Source organism: Zalophus californianus, chromosome 17 (assembly GCF_009762305.2).
Source record: "Zalophus californianus isolate mZalCal1 chromosome 17, mZalCal1.pri.v2, whole genome shotgun sequence".
NCBI classification, from domain to species: domain Eukaryota; kingdom Metazoa; phylum Chordata; class Mammalia; order Carnivora; family Otariidae; genus Zalophus; species Zalophus californianus.
Genome location: NC_045611.1, coordinates 18,547,142 through 18,565,873, shown reverse-complemented (window position 1 = coordinate 18,565,873; position 18,732 = coordinate 18,547,142). Strand labels below are relative to the sequence as shown.

The window sequence follows — 18,732 nt, the reverse complement described above, 5'->3', positions numbered from 1 at the left end:
GAGCATTTTAGAGCCCCAAATGGACTGAGGGGCTGGATTTCTAAAAACCTGGCTTTATTCACTGTGTATTCTCAGTTGCCTTGGCTTACAGCAGCTTTCTGTTGCCAGAGCCTACAGATGAGAACTAGCAGAAGAGCACATTGTTTGACTAAGGCCCAAGTTTTTGAAACTATCTTAATTCTTACATAATCCTGCTAGGGGAACAAACCTCCCTAAACAAGAAACTCTTATTTTCATCCAAGATCCCCCAGAGGACTCCAGGTCCCAGAATTGTACAATTAATAAGTATTGATCAAGAATGTACAGGGGCGCCTGGGTGGCTCAGTCAGTTGAGTTACTGACACTTGGTTTTGGCTCAGGTCATGATTTCGGTCGAGATGGAGCCCCATGTCAGGCTCCATGCTCAGCGTGGAGTCTGCTTGAGATTCTTTCTCCCTCTCCCTCTGTCCCTCCCCCTCCTCACCTGTGCACACTCTCTCTGTCTCTCTAAAATAAATAAATCTTAAAAAAAAAGAATATGCAAAAACTTCTCTTTTTTTAAAAGATTTTATTTATTTATTTGACAGGGCGAGAGAGCACAAGCAGGGGGAACGTTAGAGGGAGAGGGAGAAGCAGGCTCCCCACCAAGCAGGGAGCCCCATGTGGGGCTCGATCCCAGGACGCTGGGATCGTGACCTGGGCCGAAGGCAGACGCTTAACCATCTGAGCCACCCAGGCGCCCCCAAAAACTTCTCTATAAGCATTCCAATCTAATAAAAATCCTAACTGGCTCTTTTTGATAACAGTTTCTAGGGTGGCCAGGACTTGGATATGGTTTTGTTTGTTTGTTTGTTTGTTTTAATTTTTTATTGTTATGTTAATCACCATATATTACATCATTTGTTTTGGTGTAGTGTTCCATGATTCATTGTTTGTTCATAACACCCAGTGCTCCATGCAGAACGTGCCCTCTTTAATACCCATCACCAGGCTAACCCATCCCCCTACTCTCCTCCCCTCTAGAACCCTCAGTTTGTTTTTCAGAGTCCATCATCTCTCCTGCTGACTTACTCCCCCTCATTCTTCCTCTCCTGCTATCTTCTTCTTTTTCTTTTTTCTTAAAATATGTTGCGTTATTTGTTTCAGAAGTACAGATCTGTGATTCAACCAGTCTTGCACAATTCACAGCGCTCACCGTAGCACATACCCTCCCCAATGTCTATCACCCAGCCACCCCATCCCTCCCACCCCCTGTTTGTTTGTTTTTAAGATTTTATTTTTAAATCTCTATACCCAGTGTGGGGCTCGAACTCACAACCCGAGATCAAGAGTTGCATGCTCCACTGACTGAGCCAGCCAAACACCCCTGATTACCTTGTTTTAACCTTACCTCAACCCTAAGAGATAGGTAGTTTAGATTTTATCATCACTGTTTTACAATGGAGAAAATTAAAGAGGTGAAGCAGTTTGCCCAAGTTCACATGGTTTCCAACTGGTGGCACCAGAACTAGCTCTCAATCTGTGACTTCCCTTCCAGTATCTTTCCATAAGACATGTTGCCTTTGAAGTCTGGTCAGTGCTTCATTGTATTCCTTTTCTTTTAACACAGACTCAAACAAAGGACTTTTTATTCCCTTCCCCAACCGGGAAATAAAGGATTCCCTAATGAGTACCTCTGCAACCCAGGGCAATGGTATACCAGATCAGAAATTAGACACTTTCCCCCTGGGAACACAGGTAATGTATTCACTTTCCTGTTGATCTGTTGACTAGTCAGTGATTAATACTAACAATTCATTGGACTTTCAATTATTTATGAAGGTCTAGGAGGACTTGTTTGATGAAGGCATTTTAGACCCTTTAAGAGGAAAGAAGGGGAGACAGGATGCAGAGGACCTCCTCCATTAATTTCAATCTCCCTTTTCCCTCTCCCCTACTAGGCCATTATCAAAAGTGGTATATTTATACATACAACTTTTAGCACATTTTATGCCAGGTATTTTGGCTCTCAACAGGAATACAACAATTAGAGGTTGTGGCTGGTTTTAAAATTTCTCCTCTCTACCCAATGTCTCCATCTCCTGTTAACTTACTCCTTACATTTTTCTCCTCTGGCTTTTTTTTTTTTTTTTTTTTTTTAAGATTCATTTATTTAGGGCGCCTGGGTGGCTCAGTCGGTTAAGCGACTGCCTTCGGCTCAGGTCATGATCCTGGAGTCCCGGGATCGAGTCCCGCATCGAGCTCCCTGCTCAGCAGGGAGTCTGCTTCTCCCTCTGACTCTCTTCCCTCTCGTGCTCTCTATGTCTCATTCTCTCAAATAAATAAATAAAATCTTTAAAAAAAAAAGATTCATTTATTTATTTGAGAGAGAGAGAAAGAGAGCATGACCTGGTGGGGAGAGAGAGAGAGGAAGCAGACTCCCCGCTGAGCTCGGAGCCCCATGCAGGACCCTGAGATCATGATCTAAGGCGAAACCGAGAGCCGGAGGTTCAACCTGAGCCACCCAGGCGCCCCTACCTCTGACTTTTAATTACTGAATCTTAACATCTCAACTGTGGCTTTCCCAAAGCTGCCTCTTCATTGGAACATAAAAGAAGAAACGTTAAGGGGTGAAGATGGCATAGAAGTTGTGGGCATTGGGGAGGTAGAGATTGTGCAAGATGAGGCAAGAATTGAGTTTTTAGGGACACTCAGTAACTAACGCTCAGTCAGTTAAGCATCGACCTTTGGCTCATGTCTTGATCCCAGGATCCTGGGATTAAGTCACTCATCAGGCTCCTTGCTCAGTGGGGAGCCTGCTGCTCCCTCTGCCTGCTGCTTGCCCTGCTTGTGCTCCCTCTTTATCTCTGACAAATAAATAAATAAATATCTAAAAAAAAAAAGTAAGTTCTTAGTGAAAAAATTGGTGGGAGGGGGATACAACCATTATATAAGACTCATTTGTATGAGTGAGTATGATCAGAAAGCAGAACTATTATATTCAACTTCTCCTTTTTGTCTGCATTTTCTTTGATAAATTATGAGCAATGAAATTGCTGAAAATAGCTAGAAAGAGAAAAAAAAGAATCAGGGTGCCTGGGTGGCTCAGTTGGTTAAGCAACTGCCTTCCACTCAGGTGATGATCCCGGAGTCCCAGGATCAAGTCCCACGTCGGGCTCCCTGCTCAGCAGGGAGTCTGCTTCTCCCTCTGACCCTACCCCCTCTTGGGCTCTCTCTCAAATAAACAAATAAAATCTTAAAAACAAAAAAGAATCAAGGGCTCTGATTAATCCACATTTGGATTATCAACACTGTACTAGTAAAAAGTTAGTAAGATTTTTTTTTCAGTTTGAGTTTACAATACCTTCATTTTATAAAAAGACAGATTAGGGGGTGCCTGGGAAGCTCAGTTATTAAGCATCTGCCTTCGGCTTAGGTCATGGTCCCAGGGTCCTGGGATTGAGCCCGACGTTGGGCTCCCTGCTCAGCAGGAAGCCTACTTCTCCCTCTCCCACTCCCCCCTGCTTGTGTTCCCTCTCTAGCTGTGTCTCTCTCTGTCAAATAAATAAAATCTTAAAAAAAAAAAAAGATTTGTATTTAGTTGATTCCTTTGTTTTTGGATATTCTCTTTAGGTAACTTAGAAACTATCTCAATTACTATTTTAAAATATCTTAGTATTTGTTTTAAAGGAAATGTCTGGTAAGGTCACATCTGGATACCCATCAACTCTCTTTTTCTAAACATTCAAACTTTTTTTCCTTGCAGGAAGTGGCAAGAAGGGAGATCCCAAGTGACAATCACCAGGAAGATGGTAAATATTTTGTTCAGGGAATAGTTTTCTCCACACTAATCAGAGAAACCTAGAAGTGATGAGATTTGGGAGAAGATGGAGATGTCTCAGCCCTGGGGCCCTATAGGGTCAACTAACTCTGCTTTTGTTGGGGGCTGCCCTGGATGCTTAGTGACCTGTGAGGCCTTTCTGATTGAAGAGTGAATATTCTGACTTCCTTTGTTCTTGACTTTTTGTACTGGCTGGCTCTTCCTTGTTTCTTTTTCTTACTTTTCTTGCCCTCTTTTGGATTTATTATGTTTTTATTCATCCATTTTTTTCTCTCTACTGGTTTATTTATAAGTTATACACTGTTTCAATACTTTTATTATTATTATTCCCCAAACTACAATATGTGCCCTTAACTTATATAATTGAAAAATTAATCAATACCTTAACTCTTGTCTTGGATAATTTAAAGACTTTAAAGTACTTTACTCCTTTCAGTCTCTCCTGATGTAAATATTATTATTACAGATTTTAATTCTCTCTATATTTTTAAACCCACATGAAATTGTTCTTATACAGTCAATGTTCATCTAAATTTATCTTTGTATTTACCACTTTGTTCTTCATTTCTTTTTTCATCCTAGATTTCCCTTCTGAGATCAATTTTCTCTAGTTTATAGTATGTCTTTTAGAATTTCCTTTAGTGTGGGTTTATTCTGTTGAAGTCTTTCAGTTTTTGTTTGTGTGAAAATGCCTCTATTCTACCATCATTCTTTTTTTTTAAAGATTTTATTCATTTATTTGATAGAGACACAGCAAGAGAGGGAACATAAGCAGGGGGAGTGGGAGAGAGAGAAGCAGGCTTCCCGGTGAGCAGGGAGCCCAATATGGGGCTTGATCCCAGGACCCTGGGATCATGACCTGAGCCAAAGGCAGATGCTTAACAACTGAGCCACCCAGGCGCCCCTCTACCATCATTCTTAAGGAGTATTTTGGCCAGGTATAAATTTCTAGGTTGGCAGTTATTTCTTTCAGACTATTGAAGGTATTCTGCTGTATTCTTTTGTTTTTGCTTTTGAAAAGTTAGCTGGAGGTCTGTCACTCCTGCAAGGATAATCTATCTTTTTTTCTCTGGCTGCTTTTAAGATTTTCCAATTGTCTTTGGTTTTCTTCAATTTTGGTATGATACGTGGATTTCTTTTTATTTTCTCCTGTTTGGTATTTATTACACTTGAATCTGTGAATTGTGTCTCATTAATTCTGGAAAGAGCTTCAAATATTTTTTGTGTCTCATTCTTTCTATCCGTCCTTCTGGGACTCTTGATTAAAAAAATATATAGTAGAGATCTGTACTTTGTCCTCTTTCTCTTTTTCTCTTATTCTTTTATATTTTTGGGTGGGGGGATTCTGATATGCATTCTGGATAATTCCTTCTGACCCATCTTTCAGTTCACTAATGTTTTCTTCAGCTGTGTCTAATCTGCTGTTAATCTTGTCTGCTGAGTTCTTAATTTCAATAGTTTTATTTCTCAGTTCTCTAAGTTTTATTTTGTTCTTTTTCAAGTCTGCTGTGTCAGTTTTTATAAACAGAAATTTTCCAGCTTGTTTTGTATCTCTTTATACTAGTAAACATAGCTGTTGCATAGGCTATATCTGTTAATTCCAATATTTGAAGTTTATTGTCTTTTTTCCTACTCATACTTACTTACATACTTTTTTGCTCCTTTGCTTTGGCTACCTTTGCTTTGGCTATTTGCTACATATTTGAAAAACTATTTATAGGAATTATTTAAAGTCTTACATAAAGGTATCTTTTCCAGATCAGATTTTCATTTGCTTCTACCAAGTACGTGGGACACTGTCATCCTGGGATCACTTAAATCCAAGCTCAAAGCTTAAGGTTCCCCATTAATCCAGATGATACAAACCTGGATTACCAGTCAGTACAAGGGCTGGCTTACTTCCAGTTTACTTTTACTCTGAAGGTTGCCGTCTGCTTGGGGTTCCATCTTAATGTGTATGTGGGGAGGATGGGGGTAGGGATGGTTTGCCACACTCCTCACTTGGGATGGGTGTTGAACTTCTGTTCCTGTTATCCTAAAACTTCTGACGGTAAGTGTGACTTTCAGTGCTAGTCTTACCGATGTGTGTCCTTGCTGTTTTCTAGATTTTGGCCTAGAAAATCCTCACCAGCTAACAAGCTCTTTGATGCTTTTAAGAACATGTATCATCGCACTTTTTTAATGTCTTCAATAAGAGGCACAGTCTGAATTATCTAACCTCATCACTTGTTAGAATCCTTTTGTTACATAAAAATATTGTTCTACAACCTTTCCCTCACTGTGTAGGCCAGCCCTGGGTAAAACACTGATATTCTGTAGGTCCTACAGAGATAAAGAGTGCTTGGTTCTACGTTTTTGAAGTTAACGTGACTAACTCAGGTATGCTTCCTAAGGAAGACCTTTAAGCGTATGAAACTCTGAAAACTCCAAAGGGCGCAGAGAATTCTTCTACTTGCCCCACTATGACACTCTTTAGAGATGACATACAGCTGTCTGAAAGAAATGCTTTATAGCTGGTTAGGGATTTTCATAGTTTTGGATTCCCTGCCATTTAATTGGCTTAGGATACTGGTTCCCAGTGTATGAACCTAGAACCTCTGAGTGGAGTTTGGGGGTAGGAGTGGGCTTAGCATTATTGTAAAGAGTCTACGAAATCATAAACCTACCAACTATTGTCTATAGACTGAAGACATAAGATCACAACTCTTGTCATATGGGGTACACCAAAATTTTTATATGAAAACAGCATCTAGAAAAACTCTGGTACTATAGTTTTAGGAGGAAATGCCTAGGGGATTAGGTTGACTTGAAATTTATCTCCAGAATGTTAAAGATTCTTTACTGTTTACACAGTGTCCAACATGTTTTGTTGTTGTTCCATGTAAAAGTCCTTTTATCATTTTATGCCACTATTTATCAAAATTATAAACCATCTCTTCCTGAGAACTTTTTCTGGTAGACAGAGGTATGTCTAGTGAACAGAGGTACCCTAACTGAGCCAAGAAGAATTCTCATTGTATTTTGTGTTTCCTTTTCCCCTTGGTGGTGGTTAGAATTTAGACACTACTCTCCTCGTCAGTCCACAGTCCAATCCCCAGAGAAGATGGCTCGAGAAGGCTACCGACTATCTTTTTTGGACAATAAGTCTTCAGGTTCTTCTCCAGAAAAGGATTTCATACTAAAACCTGATACTTACCAGCTTACCCATGATGTCTCATTGGGTAAACGTCTGGATGTGGGTGATTCTAGCCAGATCCATCCCTATCAGTTACCTTCAGATGTTGGTCTAGAAAATTATGATAGTCATTATTCTCACAATCTATCCCTGCACGGAAGTCTTGGAAAAAGGCCTCCGAGAAGCAAGAACTACCGAGAATATAGCATAAAGCCTTCAAATGACATGAAGGCCACCACATCTCATTCCTGTGGAGACTTACTGACTTCTCTGTCAAACCCTGACTCTGGCACCGGAAGGCTTTTGAAGCTTAGTTCAGGTAATAGCTTCCTGTCAGTTTATAGTCCTTTTTCCTAGTCATGAGATAGAGGTATAACTGGAAATTTTGGAGTTAACATTTCTTAAATTATATTAGCATTTCTTAAATTTGATTTTGGGCTATCAGCCAGTGAAACCTCCAGAAATCTCCAGGATATGACTTTAACATGATAGATACATTATTAAAGAAAACTTGTAGAAATGTGAGCTTCATAACTATGTACTATTATAGCTAAATAGAATACCAGGACATATTTCTAGTTATGTCTAGTCTTCTCTGGCCACAGTCAGAGCAATATACTTCACATACTACTTAACAGTGAAGACAGAAGAGATGTATGTTTGTTTGTTTTGTTTTGTTTTAATTATTTATTTGACAGATAGCGAGAGAGGGAACACAAGCAGGGGGAGCGGGAGAGGGAGAAGCAGGCTTCCCGCGGAGCAGGGAGCCCAATGTGGGGCTCGATCCCAGGACCCTGGGATCATGACCTGAGCCGAAGGCAGACGCTTAACGACTGAGCCACCCAGGCACCCCAGAAGAGATGCATGTTACTCTCCAGCCCCTGCTTACTGCTCTCATGTAGGATTGGAGTATGTGGACAGTTAGATTTAGCCAGAGTTGGGGTTTTGTCAGGTGGAGAGGGGGAAGGGAAAGGATCCATAGAGTTGAGGTTATATAGTAGGGAGAGGTTATCATGACCATTGGACTCTAGGTGGGGTAAGGTTGAAGTGAGACAGGAGAGAGTTGAAAGGCAGGGTCATCTCCCAGCCTGTTTCCTTCACAGATCTGTATGCCACAACCCATTTCAACAGTGACCCTGCTCTGCTGGTTAAGGTAGAGCAACAATTATCTACCAGTCTCAGTGATTTAACACCAGCACCTGGTTCTTTCCCAAACAACTCCGCCCTGGGAGACTCTCTACGGACACTGCTGTTGCCTCCTGGGACCTCAGAACACAGAGAGAATCTGACCAAGAGGTCATTAAGCCCATCGAGGAGAGGATTCAAACGGAAGGACAATATCCCTGCCACCCTGAATCCAAAGATTGGTTTCAGAGATGCTACGGGAAGCGAGGCAAGTATTGGTTTGTTTGTGCTTGTGCAACAAACACATCAGATCCAAGACCACAATTGCGTTCTGTTGAGGGTGGCAATGATTCTGACCAAGGGTACTACAAATTCAAAGGGATTTTTAGAGGCCAGTGGTTAATACTGCCAGGCCAAAGCCTGTGACTCTTCTGCCCGTAGGAAAGGCATTCCCCTTCTGCATTTTCTCATTTCTGTCACAGTGAGAACATTCCCTAATCTACTTCCAGAGCGTAAATTTTGTGGGGACTCTGATAATAAGCAGTGACAGAGTTTACCACAGCAAGGAATGCAGAAGTTGCCAGGGGCTCTGGGTTGGCTGAAGAGTGAACTCTGTAGCACTGATGTTTATAATCTTAAAATCTTAAATCTTAAAATTATTCACAGTTGCTTTTTATTCATTCACTCATGAATGAATAAATATATATCTCATATCTAAATGAATACAAAATAATTGTGAGTTTTACTGGACAAATCTACCTATACATTTTTCTATATAAGATTCTTACTAAATAAAAAGTATCTTTAGTAGTGGGTCCAACAATAACATTTAACATATAACATTCAGGGGCACCTGGGTGGCTCATTAAGCGTCTGCCTTTTGCTCAGGTCATGATCCCAGGGTCCTGAGATCGAGCCCCGCCTTTGGGCTCCCTGCTTTGCGGGAAGCCTGCTTCTCCCTCTCCCACTCCCCCTGCTTCTGTTCCCTCTCTCGCTGTGTCTCTGTCAAATGAAAAAAAAAAGTTTTATATAGGGGCGCCTGGGTGGCTCAATCGGTTAAGCATCTGCCTTCAGCTCAGGTTGTGATCCCAGGGTCCTGGGATCCCTGTGTCTAGCTCCTTGCTCAGTGGGGAGTCTGCTTCTCCCTCTTGCTCTTCCCCTCCCCTCCGCCCATGTTCTTTCTCTCTCAAATAAATAAATAAAATCTTTAAAATGTTATAGAACATTTATGTTTATTATATATTAACACACTAAATATAAGCTTATGAGTAAAAATTTTTTAAATACTCCCCAGGGGTGCCTGGGTGGCAAAGTCGGTTAAGCATCTGACTCTTGATTTCATCTCAAGTCATGATCTTGGGGTCATGGGCTCAAGCCCCACATCGGGCTCCACGTTGAGCCTGGAGTGTGCTTGAGATTATCTCTCCCTCTGCCACTCCCTTCGTGCTCTCTCTCTAAAATAAGTAAATCTTTTAAAATACAATACAATAACATACTCCCCATTTTGGGGAGGTCTGGCTGGCTCAGTCAGTAGAGCATGTGACTATTGATCTCAGGGTCATGAGTTTGAGCATCATGTTGGGTATAGAGATTACTTAAACTAAAAATTAAAAAAAATACTCCCCATTTTATGATGTCTAATATGTTTTTAAACTGTTCTGCAAGTTTAGTCTTTTTATACTACATAACTTGATATATTGAGCCATAGATTGGTGTCAAAACTTATTTAATGCTTTCTTCTAAAAATCTCTACAGAAAATTATGAGTATACTGTTATCTTTGAAATTATCCTTGAATAAACTACTATATTTGCTTGGACATAAATAACATTCTATTCAAATCCAAACTGAAAGATGAAACTCCCCCTTTTTTTTAATGTTAACACTTTAAATGTCCAGATTCTTCCCATATTGTGTAAGAATGACAAATGGTTGGTGTTTTTTTTTTCTTGAGCCTCTCTCTAGTGACCTGGGCAGTTTGCATGGTTTGCCAGGAAATCACAGTCCCCCGATCTCTGCCAGAACTTCCCATGTGGCCACTGTCCTCAGACAGCTCTTGGAGCTTGTGGATAAGCACTGGAATGGCTCTGGCTCTCTCCTTCTTAACAAGAAGTTTCTCGGTAAGTGAATGCATTCTCAGCTCCTGGAGAAGGGCTCAGACCTTGCTTCTGTTCTGTGTTCCTATAAAAGCCACTCAGTCCCCTTAACTTGCAAGGAAAAAATTGTTCCCATGATCACCAAAATTTGTCAGCGGCACAGTAATTGACAAATCTGCATTTTTCTAATAATCTTCCCTGTTTCATCAACATTCTTCCCTCGTGTACCAATTGTTTTGTCCCTTTTATGACTTTTTGGTAGTCTTTGAGTAAAATATAGAGTGATGAGATATGTAAAATAGAGTGTGGTGGTATTGGTGGTGGTATTAATGATTATGAAAGGATTTTATGATCCTTGGGACAGTGCCAGTAATAAATACAATAAAAATTGGGTTTGATCATCAGAATTCTAAGATGCCTGTTGAAATGTTATGATTTGAAAAACTTGAATGAATAAATGACTTGGACTCAGGGCTTCTTTTTTAGGAACTTGGAGGAAAAATCATTCTGCAAATATTGCCTTCCACATGTTTATTTGTTGTTTAATGGAAAAAGAGTTCAAGGAGATCTTGGTGGTGGTAAACGTTTAGGAAAAACTAGAAACTTTAAAGTTGTTTGGGCTCAATTTTTTTTAATTCTAAAGGGACACATAGAAAAACTCTTAGTATAGTTTCCTTCCCACATTGACTCTTTGCTCTCATTTTTTAGGAAATTATCCTCAGGAGCCACTCATCAGTGACTAGAGAATAGCACAGGGCTATTGAGGGTCTACTCATGAAGGTCTACTGTTGTTTCTCCATAGAAGGCATGGGATAGAATTTCTTATCCATTATGAAACACCTCTTACAGACACTTTGTAAATTCTTGTAAAAAGGAAATATTAGATTACCATATTTGTCCTACAGAGCTGGTAGTTATTGACTAGGAATTCTGTGCTTTAGCTTTTAAGATTGGCCCGTGTGCCCAACCTGAATTTTTGGCAGGTCCTGCCCGAGATTTACTTCTGACTTTGGTAGTCCCTGCTCCTTCCCAGCAGTGGTGTCACTCACATCCTGAAGATACGTCAAAAACCTTCCGCAGGAGAGAGATGGAACTGAAGGAAGCTGGGCATGTGGTCCCTAATGACATGGTATGCCTCTCTCATCTTCCTTTCCTACTCTTTCTTTACTAGAATAGGACAGAGCATCAAAACTAGAACAGCTTTGTGCCATAAAGATCATCATCACCATGCACCTAGATGTTCGGGAACCAAAATACAGAGAAGTCAGTCAAGGCAAATCAGGAACACAAAACTTGCCAGCATAGGAACAACTTGGAGGTTCTGCAGGATGATTCCCTAATCCTAGTCCTATTCCAAAATTTTTTTTTTTTTAATTTTTATTTTTATTTTTTTTAAAGATTTTATTTATTTATTTGAGAGAGAATGAAAGAGAGAGAAAGGTCAGAGGGAGAAGCAGGCTCCCTGCTGAGCAGGGAGCCCGATGTGGGACTCTATCCCGGGACTCCAGGATCATGACCTGAGCTGAAGGCAGTCGCTTAACCAACTGAGCCACCCAGGCGCCCCTATTCCAAAATTTCTGAAGAAAGACTTGGAGAAAGAAAAAAAGAATGACCTTAGAATGAAAATACTTAGGTTCATATTTTCGAAGGTTATGGTTTAATTCCAATGAGGGAAGGCCAATATCTGTGGGATTGTCTTTCCTCCCTTCTGATGGAACAGAGAGCCCTGAAACAGGGGCCATTCCTAGAACATCAGGCTGCTGACTTTGGGAAAGGAAGAAGGGACTCATATCCTTAGGCTCTTTCCTTCTTTTCTTAACATAAGAGGATTTTCACACACCAACTTGAGTTTCTAGAAACTTTAGATAGCTGATTCAGAATTGCTGGCCACTTGTCAAAAGAAGCACTTGTCCTGCAAGAGTAGTGGATAACTCACAGGAAAGATTGCATCTCCTTGTGCTTTTGTTTGCTGCACTTGAGCTATGTTTACCAATGAATTAAAATTCTAATGAGAAAGTCTGAGAGATGCTGACCTCCTTTTAGTTTATCACAAAACAGAGGAAAACGTCTTTCAGTCTTCTAAAAGCCCTCCACAGAATTTCAGATTCTTAATGTATTTGTATTTTGTTTTCTCATCTAAAGGAAAGTTTGAAGCAAAAACTGGTCAGAGTGCTAGAAGAAAACCTCATTTTGTCAGAAAAAATCAAGCAGTTGGAGGAAGGTGCTGCTACCTTGATTGTGAGTGGGCACCAGTCACACACTTATGGTGAGTTCAGGAAAGCAACATGGGGTGTCCCAAGACAACTGTTTGTTTATAGATGACCCATTTAATAAGCTTCATCATCTAGAGGTCACATGGCTTCCTAAATGGAAACAATCATCTTGCCTCTGAGAGTTGTAATGCCAGTGGCTTGAGTTACCATATGAAGCTCTTTGTCAGTGTAAAGCAAGTACAGATGTTATTATTGTCATTATTTTTGAAATTGACACTTTCTGATTATAGCAGAAGATCATGTTCTATGGGCACCTGGCTGGCTCAGTTGGTAGAGAGTGTGCCTCTTAAGCTCAGGATTGTAAGTTTGAGCCCCACATTGGGTGTAGAGATTACCTATTTTTTTTTTTAAGATTTTATTTATTTATTTGAGAGAGAGAGACAGAGTGACAGAGATAGCGAGAGAGAGAGAGCACAAGCAGAGAGGAGAGGGAGAAGCAGGCTCCCCACTGAATAGGAAACCCAATGTGGGCTTGATCCCAAGACCCTGGGATCATGACCTGAGCCAAAGGCAGAAGCTTAACCGACTGAGCCACCCAGGCGCCCTACATGTAGAAACTACTTAAAATTTTAAAAAGATCATGTTCTTTATAGATAGTTTGAAAAATATAAGGAAAGTATAATCCCATTACCTGCAATAACTGCCATTATTATTTTTGGTATATTTTCTTTCACCATACTCCTATACATATATTTTCAACTTAAAATTTGTGAGGGGCACCCAGCTGGCTCAGTCTGTGGAACTCTCAGTGTTGTGAGTTCTAGCCCCAAGTTAGGTGTAGAGATTACTTAAAAATGAAATCTTTTAGGGATGCCTGGGTGGCTCAGTTGGTTAAGCATCTGATTCTTGATTTCAGCTCAGGTCGTGGTCTCTGGGTTGTGGGATTGAGCCCCACGTTGGGCTCTGCCCTCAGTGCGGAGTCTGCTTGTCCCTCTCCCTCTGCTTCTCTCCCTGCTCGTGCTCTCAATCTCTCTCTCAAATAAATAAATAAATAAAATCTTTAAAAAAAACTTTTAAAAAATAAAATTTGTGACTTGATGTTTTAAAAATAAACAACATACAACAAAATGCACACATTTTAAGTTAGATGAGTTTTGACAAATATATATATTTTTAATTCCATCCCAATCAAAATACAGAACATTTCTTTTACCTCAGACCCTTGTGCAGTGAGTTTACCCTACTATCTACCCTAGGCAATCACTAATCCGATTTTTACATCCTAATATTATTTATTTAATGGCAAAAGCATTTCCTATAATATCACATGAATAATTCTAAAGAATTTCCAAATATTCAGTAGACTTGAAATGAAATGCTTAAATGAAGACCTGAGTAGAAATACTTCTCTGAAATTGTTTCTTCTTTTCTGTTGGAGCTGAGAATCTTAATGTTCATTATGATAAATAATGCAGCTGTTTATGTACATAAATTTCAGACTATTTTCCTAGAAGACATTCCTAGAAGTAGAATCAGTAGCTCAAAAGATGTGGACATTTTTGAGGTTTTTGTTGCATATTGTCATATCACTCCCAAGCAAGGTTATTTCAGTTTACATTTACATCAGCAGTGAATGTATTTGAATGCCCTTTTCATTCCATCCTTGCCCACACTCAGTTTTTTGTTTTTGTTTTTCCCATTGTGATAAGTGAAAAATAGCATCCCATTGACATCTTGATTTGTACTACTTTATTATTAGCGTTTAGGCCAGTATTTTAGATAAAGTCTACCCTTGGCTTTAAACATCTAGCTCAGCACCCCTAAGCAAACATCATGGGCACTTGGATTTATAAGAAAAAGTCGATTTGGAAGTCAGCACTGAATTTCCAGAAGAAACTCATCACTATCTGATTGTCACAAACCTGAATTATCAAGGCATCTCCACTAAGCTACTCTGAAAATAGATGTTTGTTCACTAGATACCTACTTTGAATCGGCCACAAGGCCCAGTACTGTATTTTGGCTTACTCATGCAGGTGGCTTGCCTGAACCAGCTGTTGCAGCTCTGTTTTCCTCCTTCTAGAACCTTGCTACTCAAAGGGTGATCCATAGATCAGAAACGTTAGCATCACCTGGGAGTTTGTTAGACATGTAGAATATTGGGCTTCACCTCAGACCTACTGAATCAGAATCTGTTTTTGACAAAATCCCCAGGTGATTTGTAAGCATATTAAAGTTTAAGAAGTACTGTTCTAGAAGACTGACTTCCTTAGGACCAGAGTTCCTGTGCTTTTACCTATTTCATTATTGCAAGTATCGATAACATATTTGGGGAGCTAGGTATGAGTGTCTTGACTACAAATTCAGTTTCTGCAAGCACTCATTGAGTTATTACTATGTGCCTGACATAGTTCCAGATGTTTTCACAGATTCTACAAGGAGTGAAGTACCTACATTCACAAACTAAAATGGAGAATATAGAGAACCTAATATGTGTTGACTATGCTAAATGAGGATTGAATCCTCACAACCATGGTGGGGCAGGGTTATTAGCCCTAGTGAAACTCAGAAAAATAAACTAATGCACAATATTAAATGGTTGAATTTTAATTCGGGTCTCTCTGTTCCTAAGCCCCATATCTGCTGTCTCTAAGGGAGGGAATGGTGAATGGAGGGCGGAGATGGAGGCAGTGGGGCCCCCAATTCTTTAAGATGGCCACCTGACTACTTAAGCTCTGCTCAAAGATAGTGGCTTGGAATCCTGTTCACACCTGGCCACTGTACCCCTTGTAGATGATCTTCTGCGCAAAAACCAACAGCTGAACATGCAGGTGGCTTGCCTGAACCAGGAGCTTGCCCAGCTGAAAAAGCTGGAGGAGACAGTGGCCCTTCTCCATGAAAGTCAGAGGTAGGAGAGGGCCTATCTAGCTGGCTTCTGGAAGCAGATATTTACTTTCCTTTATCAGCTTTGTCTTATTTGATAATATCTATGTCCTTTTCAAATTAACTCTATTCTGTGTGTAAACCTCATGTATCTAGGTGTATCTGTGTGTAAACCTTCTGTATTCCAGGACACATGAGGGACTAAATGTCTTTGCTGGCTTTGGTGGGTTACAGCCCCCTCAATAATAAGTAGTTTCTCACTAGATCCAACAGGACCCTTGTTTGAGTCAGCTAGCTTTTCTTGGTCACTATGTGCCCCTAAAATCAGCCGTCTGGCTCTTCTGGAAAATGCCTGCCTCCTAATGATCTCAGAAGAGACATCAAGCACTTAGGGAGAGTGACGGAAAGTCCCATGTATTTGTTCTCTTCAGAGGAGCTCAAAAGCATCAGCCTCTTCAAAGAACGGTACCCTCAGGATGCCAGTTAGACAAATCAGAAGAAGCCTCAAGACTATTGGTACATTTACAGAAGCTCTTGACATTTTGATTTGCAAAACACCTTCACTATGACTTTGAATGAAGTTTAAATATAAGAACCCCATCCCCAAACCTTCATCCCCAAACTTTACTTCATGAATACCTAGTGAATTAGGATAGCTTCATATTCAGAGAATTAGACCCAGACCCATTCTAGATGGCTTAAAAAAAAAAAAAAAACAACTTTTCATTATAATTATTTCAAACACAAAAGTAGAGGAAGTAGCATAAAGTCATCCTTCTCAAACTGGGGTATCGGAATCACCTGAAAAACTTAAATGCATATTGCTGGGCCAGAGTTTCTGACTCAGCAGGTCTGATGAGGACAGAGAATTTGCATTTCCAGTAAGTTTCCAGGTGATGCTGTTGTTGCTGATTTGGGGACCACATTTTGAGAACATTAGGGTATATCTCTTTAGGTGATGTACAGTCAAATTGCTATATTTTAAAGTAACTTGAAATAATTCTTCTGTGTGTGGTTAAACCATCAGTTCAATGTACAGCCTCAATTTGTTTCATTTTGCTTTTGATTCATAAGGAATTTAATTGTTCCTATTTAATCTTGTTTTATAATTATATAAAACATTTAAATGGCCCCAAAGTCAAATTACAAAATGTTACCTTATTCAGACAAATATAAAAAACATAATGTTGTTTTAACATTTTATCTTAGAAATCAGTTTACAGTAGTATATAGAGTTAGTTCTCCTTCCTTTTTATAATTGCATAGGACTGCAACCGTGTTTGTTTGCCTTCTATTGATGGACATTTAGGTGGACAGTGTTTTGCTGTTATAAATAGTGTTGCAACGAACAGAATTGTGCATGCATTTTTTTTGGTTAGTCTCTGATAGCTTTTAATATTACATGGTAATACAGAGTCCCAAGAATGCAGTCATGACTAGCACCATTAGTTAATTAGGATAAATTAGATGAAGTAGAAGTTAAGATTTGGGGATAGAAATTGGAGACCTGGTCAGGTGCCAGTCTTCTAATACTTCTACTTACCTCATCATGAAAGTGCTTTGGAAAGAATAGAACAATCACTATAAAAAACGTGAATTGTGTTATTGCTACAGTTAGTCTGGAACATAAACAACTGTAATGAAGAAATAAACTGTCAGCCTGCTTTTAAAATAATCCACTCATAAACCAGTCAGTTCTTTCTATTTAAAGATGTTACTTCATTTTACATTTGTCTTTAGTAAACATTTCAGGTCTGAATAGCATCTACTTTGCTTTTATGATTTCATGACTGTCTTTTTTGCCCGTGCCTCAGATCCCTGGTGGTAACTAATGAGTATCTGCTGCAGCAGCTGAATAAAGAGCAAAAAGGTTATTCTGGGAAAGCACTCCTGCCTCCTGAGAAGAGTCATCATTTGGGGAGATCGTCACCCTTTGGGAAAAGCACGCTGTCTTCCTCCTCACCAGTGGCACATGACACGGGTCAGTATCTAATACAGAGTGTCTCAGACTCTGTTCCAGAGCCTAGTTTATGGAGCTAGCACTGAGCACCTTCTCTGCAGCTTCCTCTCTCTGCCTTCAGGGGGGCTCTCGGTGTCATTGCCACTAGTATGGTGGTATTTACTCACAAGATTAAGAAAAAATTTTATTCCGATTACATTGTATTGGTCCTTTTTATTTTTTTTATCTCCTCCCATCGACTCCTCCTTTCTCCCTGCCCACAGAAATAATTGGCACTTAATCCTAGGCATCATATCACATAGAAACATTTGGCTGAAAATGTTGAAAAGGAAAAAAAATCAGACATTTTTCTGAGTGTCACTTGAAACTAGTAGAAGGTTAAATGTAGAAGGTTAAATGTAGAAGGTTATAAAAGAACATCAATAACCAGTTGTGTTTTATGTTAGAACAAATTTCAGAGACTCTGTATTGATTGGTTCATCAAGCATGTTTTGAGTTTCCTCCCACCATAGTGAAAAGGTGACACTGTCTGGTTTCAGCTTAGGAGCAGCCAACAGTTTAGTTGAGAAAAGCAAAACTCATGTGATGATATTTGGTATTGGTACCAAACAGGTCTAAATACAAGCCCAAAGATGCCCTGGAGAGAGAAAAAGACAGGGAGAGAGAGAGGCAGAGGAAGGAATTCCCACTATGGGAATTGGAGAAGGCATCAATGAGGACTTGTCATTTGAGTGGAAGTTTGCACAATTACAATGGTAACAGATAGAGGGGGCACACAGAGGTTCCCAGACCAAGAATGCAGAGTAGAAGAGTGTGGAGCACCTAGAGGGATTGCAGGGCAGGGAAGATGTGGGTCATGATGCTGGGAGAATATATAACCAGGGGACCTGTCCTAGCCTGAGAGGTATGGTGTCAGGAAATGTCCACTAAAGAAATGATCTTTCTTTTTTAAATTTTATTGTTATTTATGTTAAGGAATCTCTGTGCCCAATGTGGGGCTCAAACTTCTGACACCAAGATCAAGAGTCACACGGTGTTCAAGAAAGAAATGATCTTTCAACTGAGACCTGAAGAATGAATAGGAAGTCACCAGGCAAAGCACAGGGCCAAGGGCAGAGGCAATGGGAAGGAACATGGTCCATTCAGGGAACTGAAGTGCCGAGAGGAGATGAGTTGGAACTAGACTGCACCGTTCCTTGAAGATTTTAGATAGGAAGGCAAAGGAATGACATTTGTGTTTGAGGAGCTTCCTCTGTGAGAGGAATGGGTTGAGGGCCATGTGGAGTGGGGGGAGAATCAAAGAGGAGGTAGAGATGTGAGAGAAGACTGGTGTGGCCCAGACCAGAGATGAAGCTTCCAAATGTTAGCTTTGGGCTCACTTTACACGTGAGTACCCTGTATTTCAGACCCGAGGCATAATTTTTCTTTGACTCGTGATTGTTTGGGCATTTCAAAATCAATGGGAAAGATAAAGAAAGTGGC

The 18,732-nt window shown here is 40.1% G+C and overlaps 1 protein-coding gene across 13 annotated transcripts in view; it reads left to right on the top strand.

The window, feature by feature from the left end:
* The window catches only part of LRRC36 (leucine rich repeat containing 36), a 48,753-nt gene that overhangs the window by 23,453 nt on the left and 6,568 nt on the right, over positions 1-18,732 (top strand). For 7 of the 13 annotated variants that reach the window (XM_027618559.1, XM_027618568.1, XM_027618570.1 and 4 more), the window contains 9 exons: positions 1,589-1,716; positions 3,725-3,770; positions 6,853-7,293; positions 8,078-8,367; positions 10,053-10,218; positions 11,136-11,323; positions 12,337-12,460; positions 15,201-15,315; positions 17,105-17,271. In XM_027618559.1, the coding sequence (XP_027474360.1) occupies positions 1,589-1,716; positions 3,725-3,770; positions 6,853-7,293; positions 8,078-8,367; positions 10,053-10,218; positions 11,136-11,323; positions 12,337-12,460; positions 15,201-15,315; positions 17,105-17,271 (1,665 nt within the window). Of the gene's footprint in view, positions 1-1,588; positions 1,717-3,724; positions 3,771-6,852; positions 7,294-8,077; positions 8,368-10,052; positions 10,219-11,135; positions 11,324-12,336; positions 12,461-15,200; positions 15,316-17,104; positions 17,475-18,732 lie in introns of those variants that run through there. The other 6 variants (XM_027618562.1, XM_027618560.1, XM_027618563.1 and 3 more) reach the window with 6 other exon arrangements.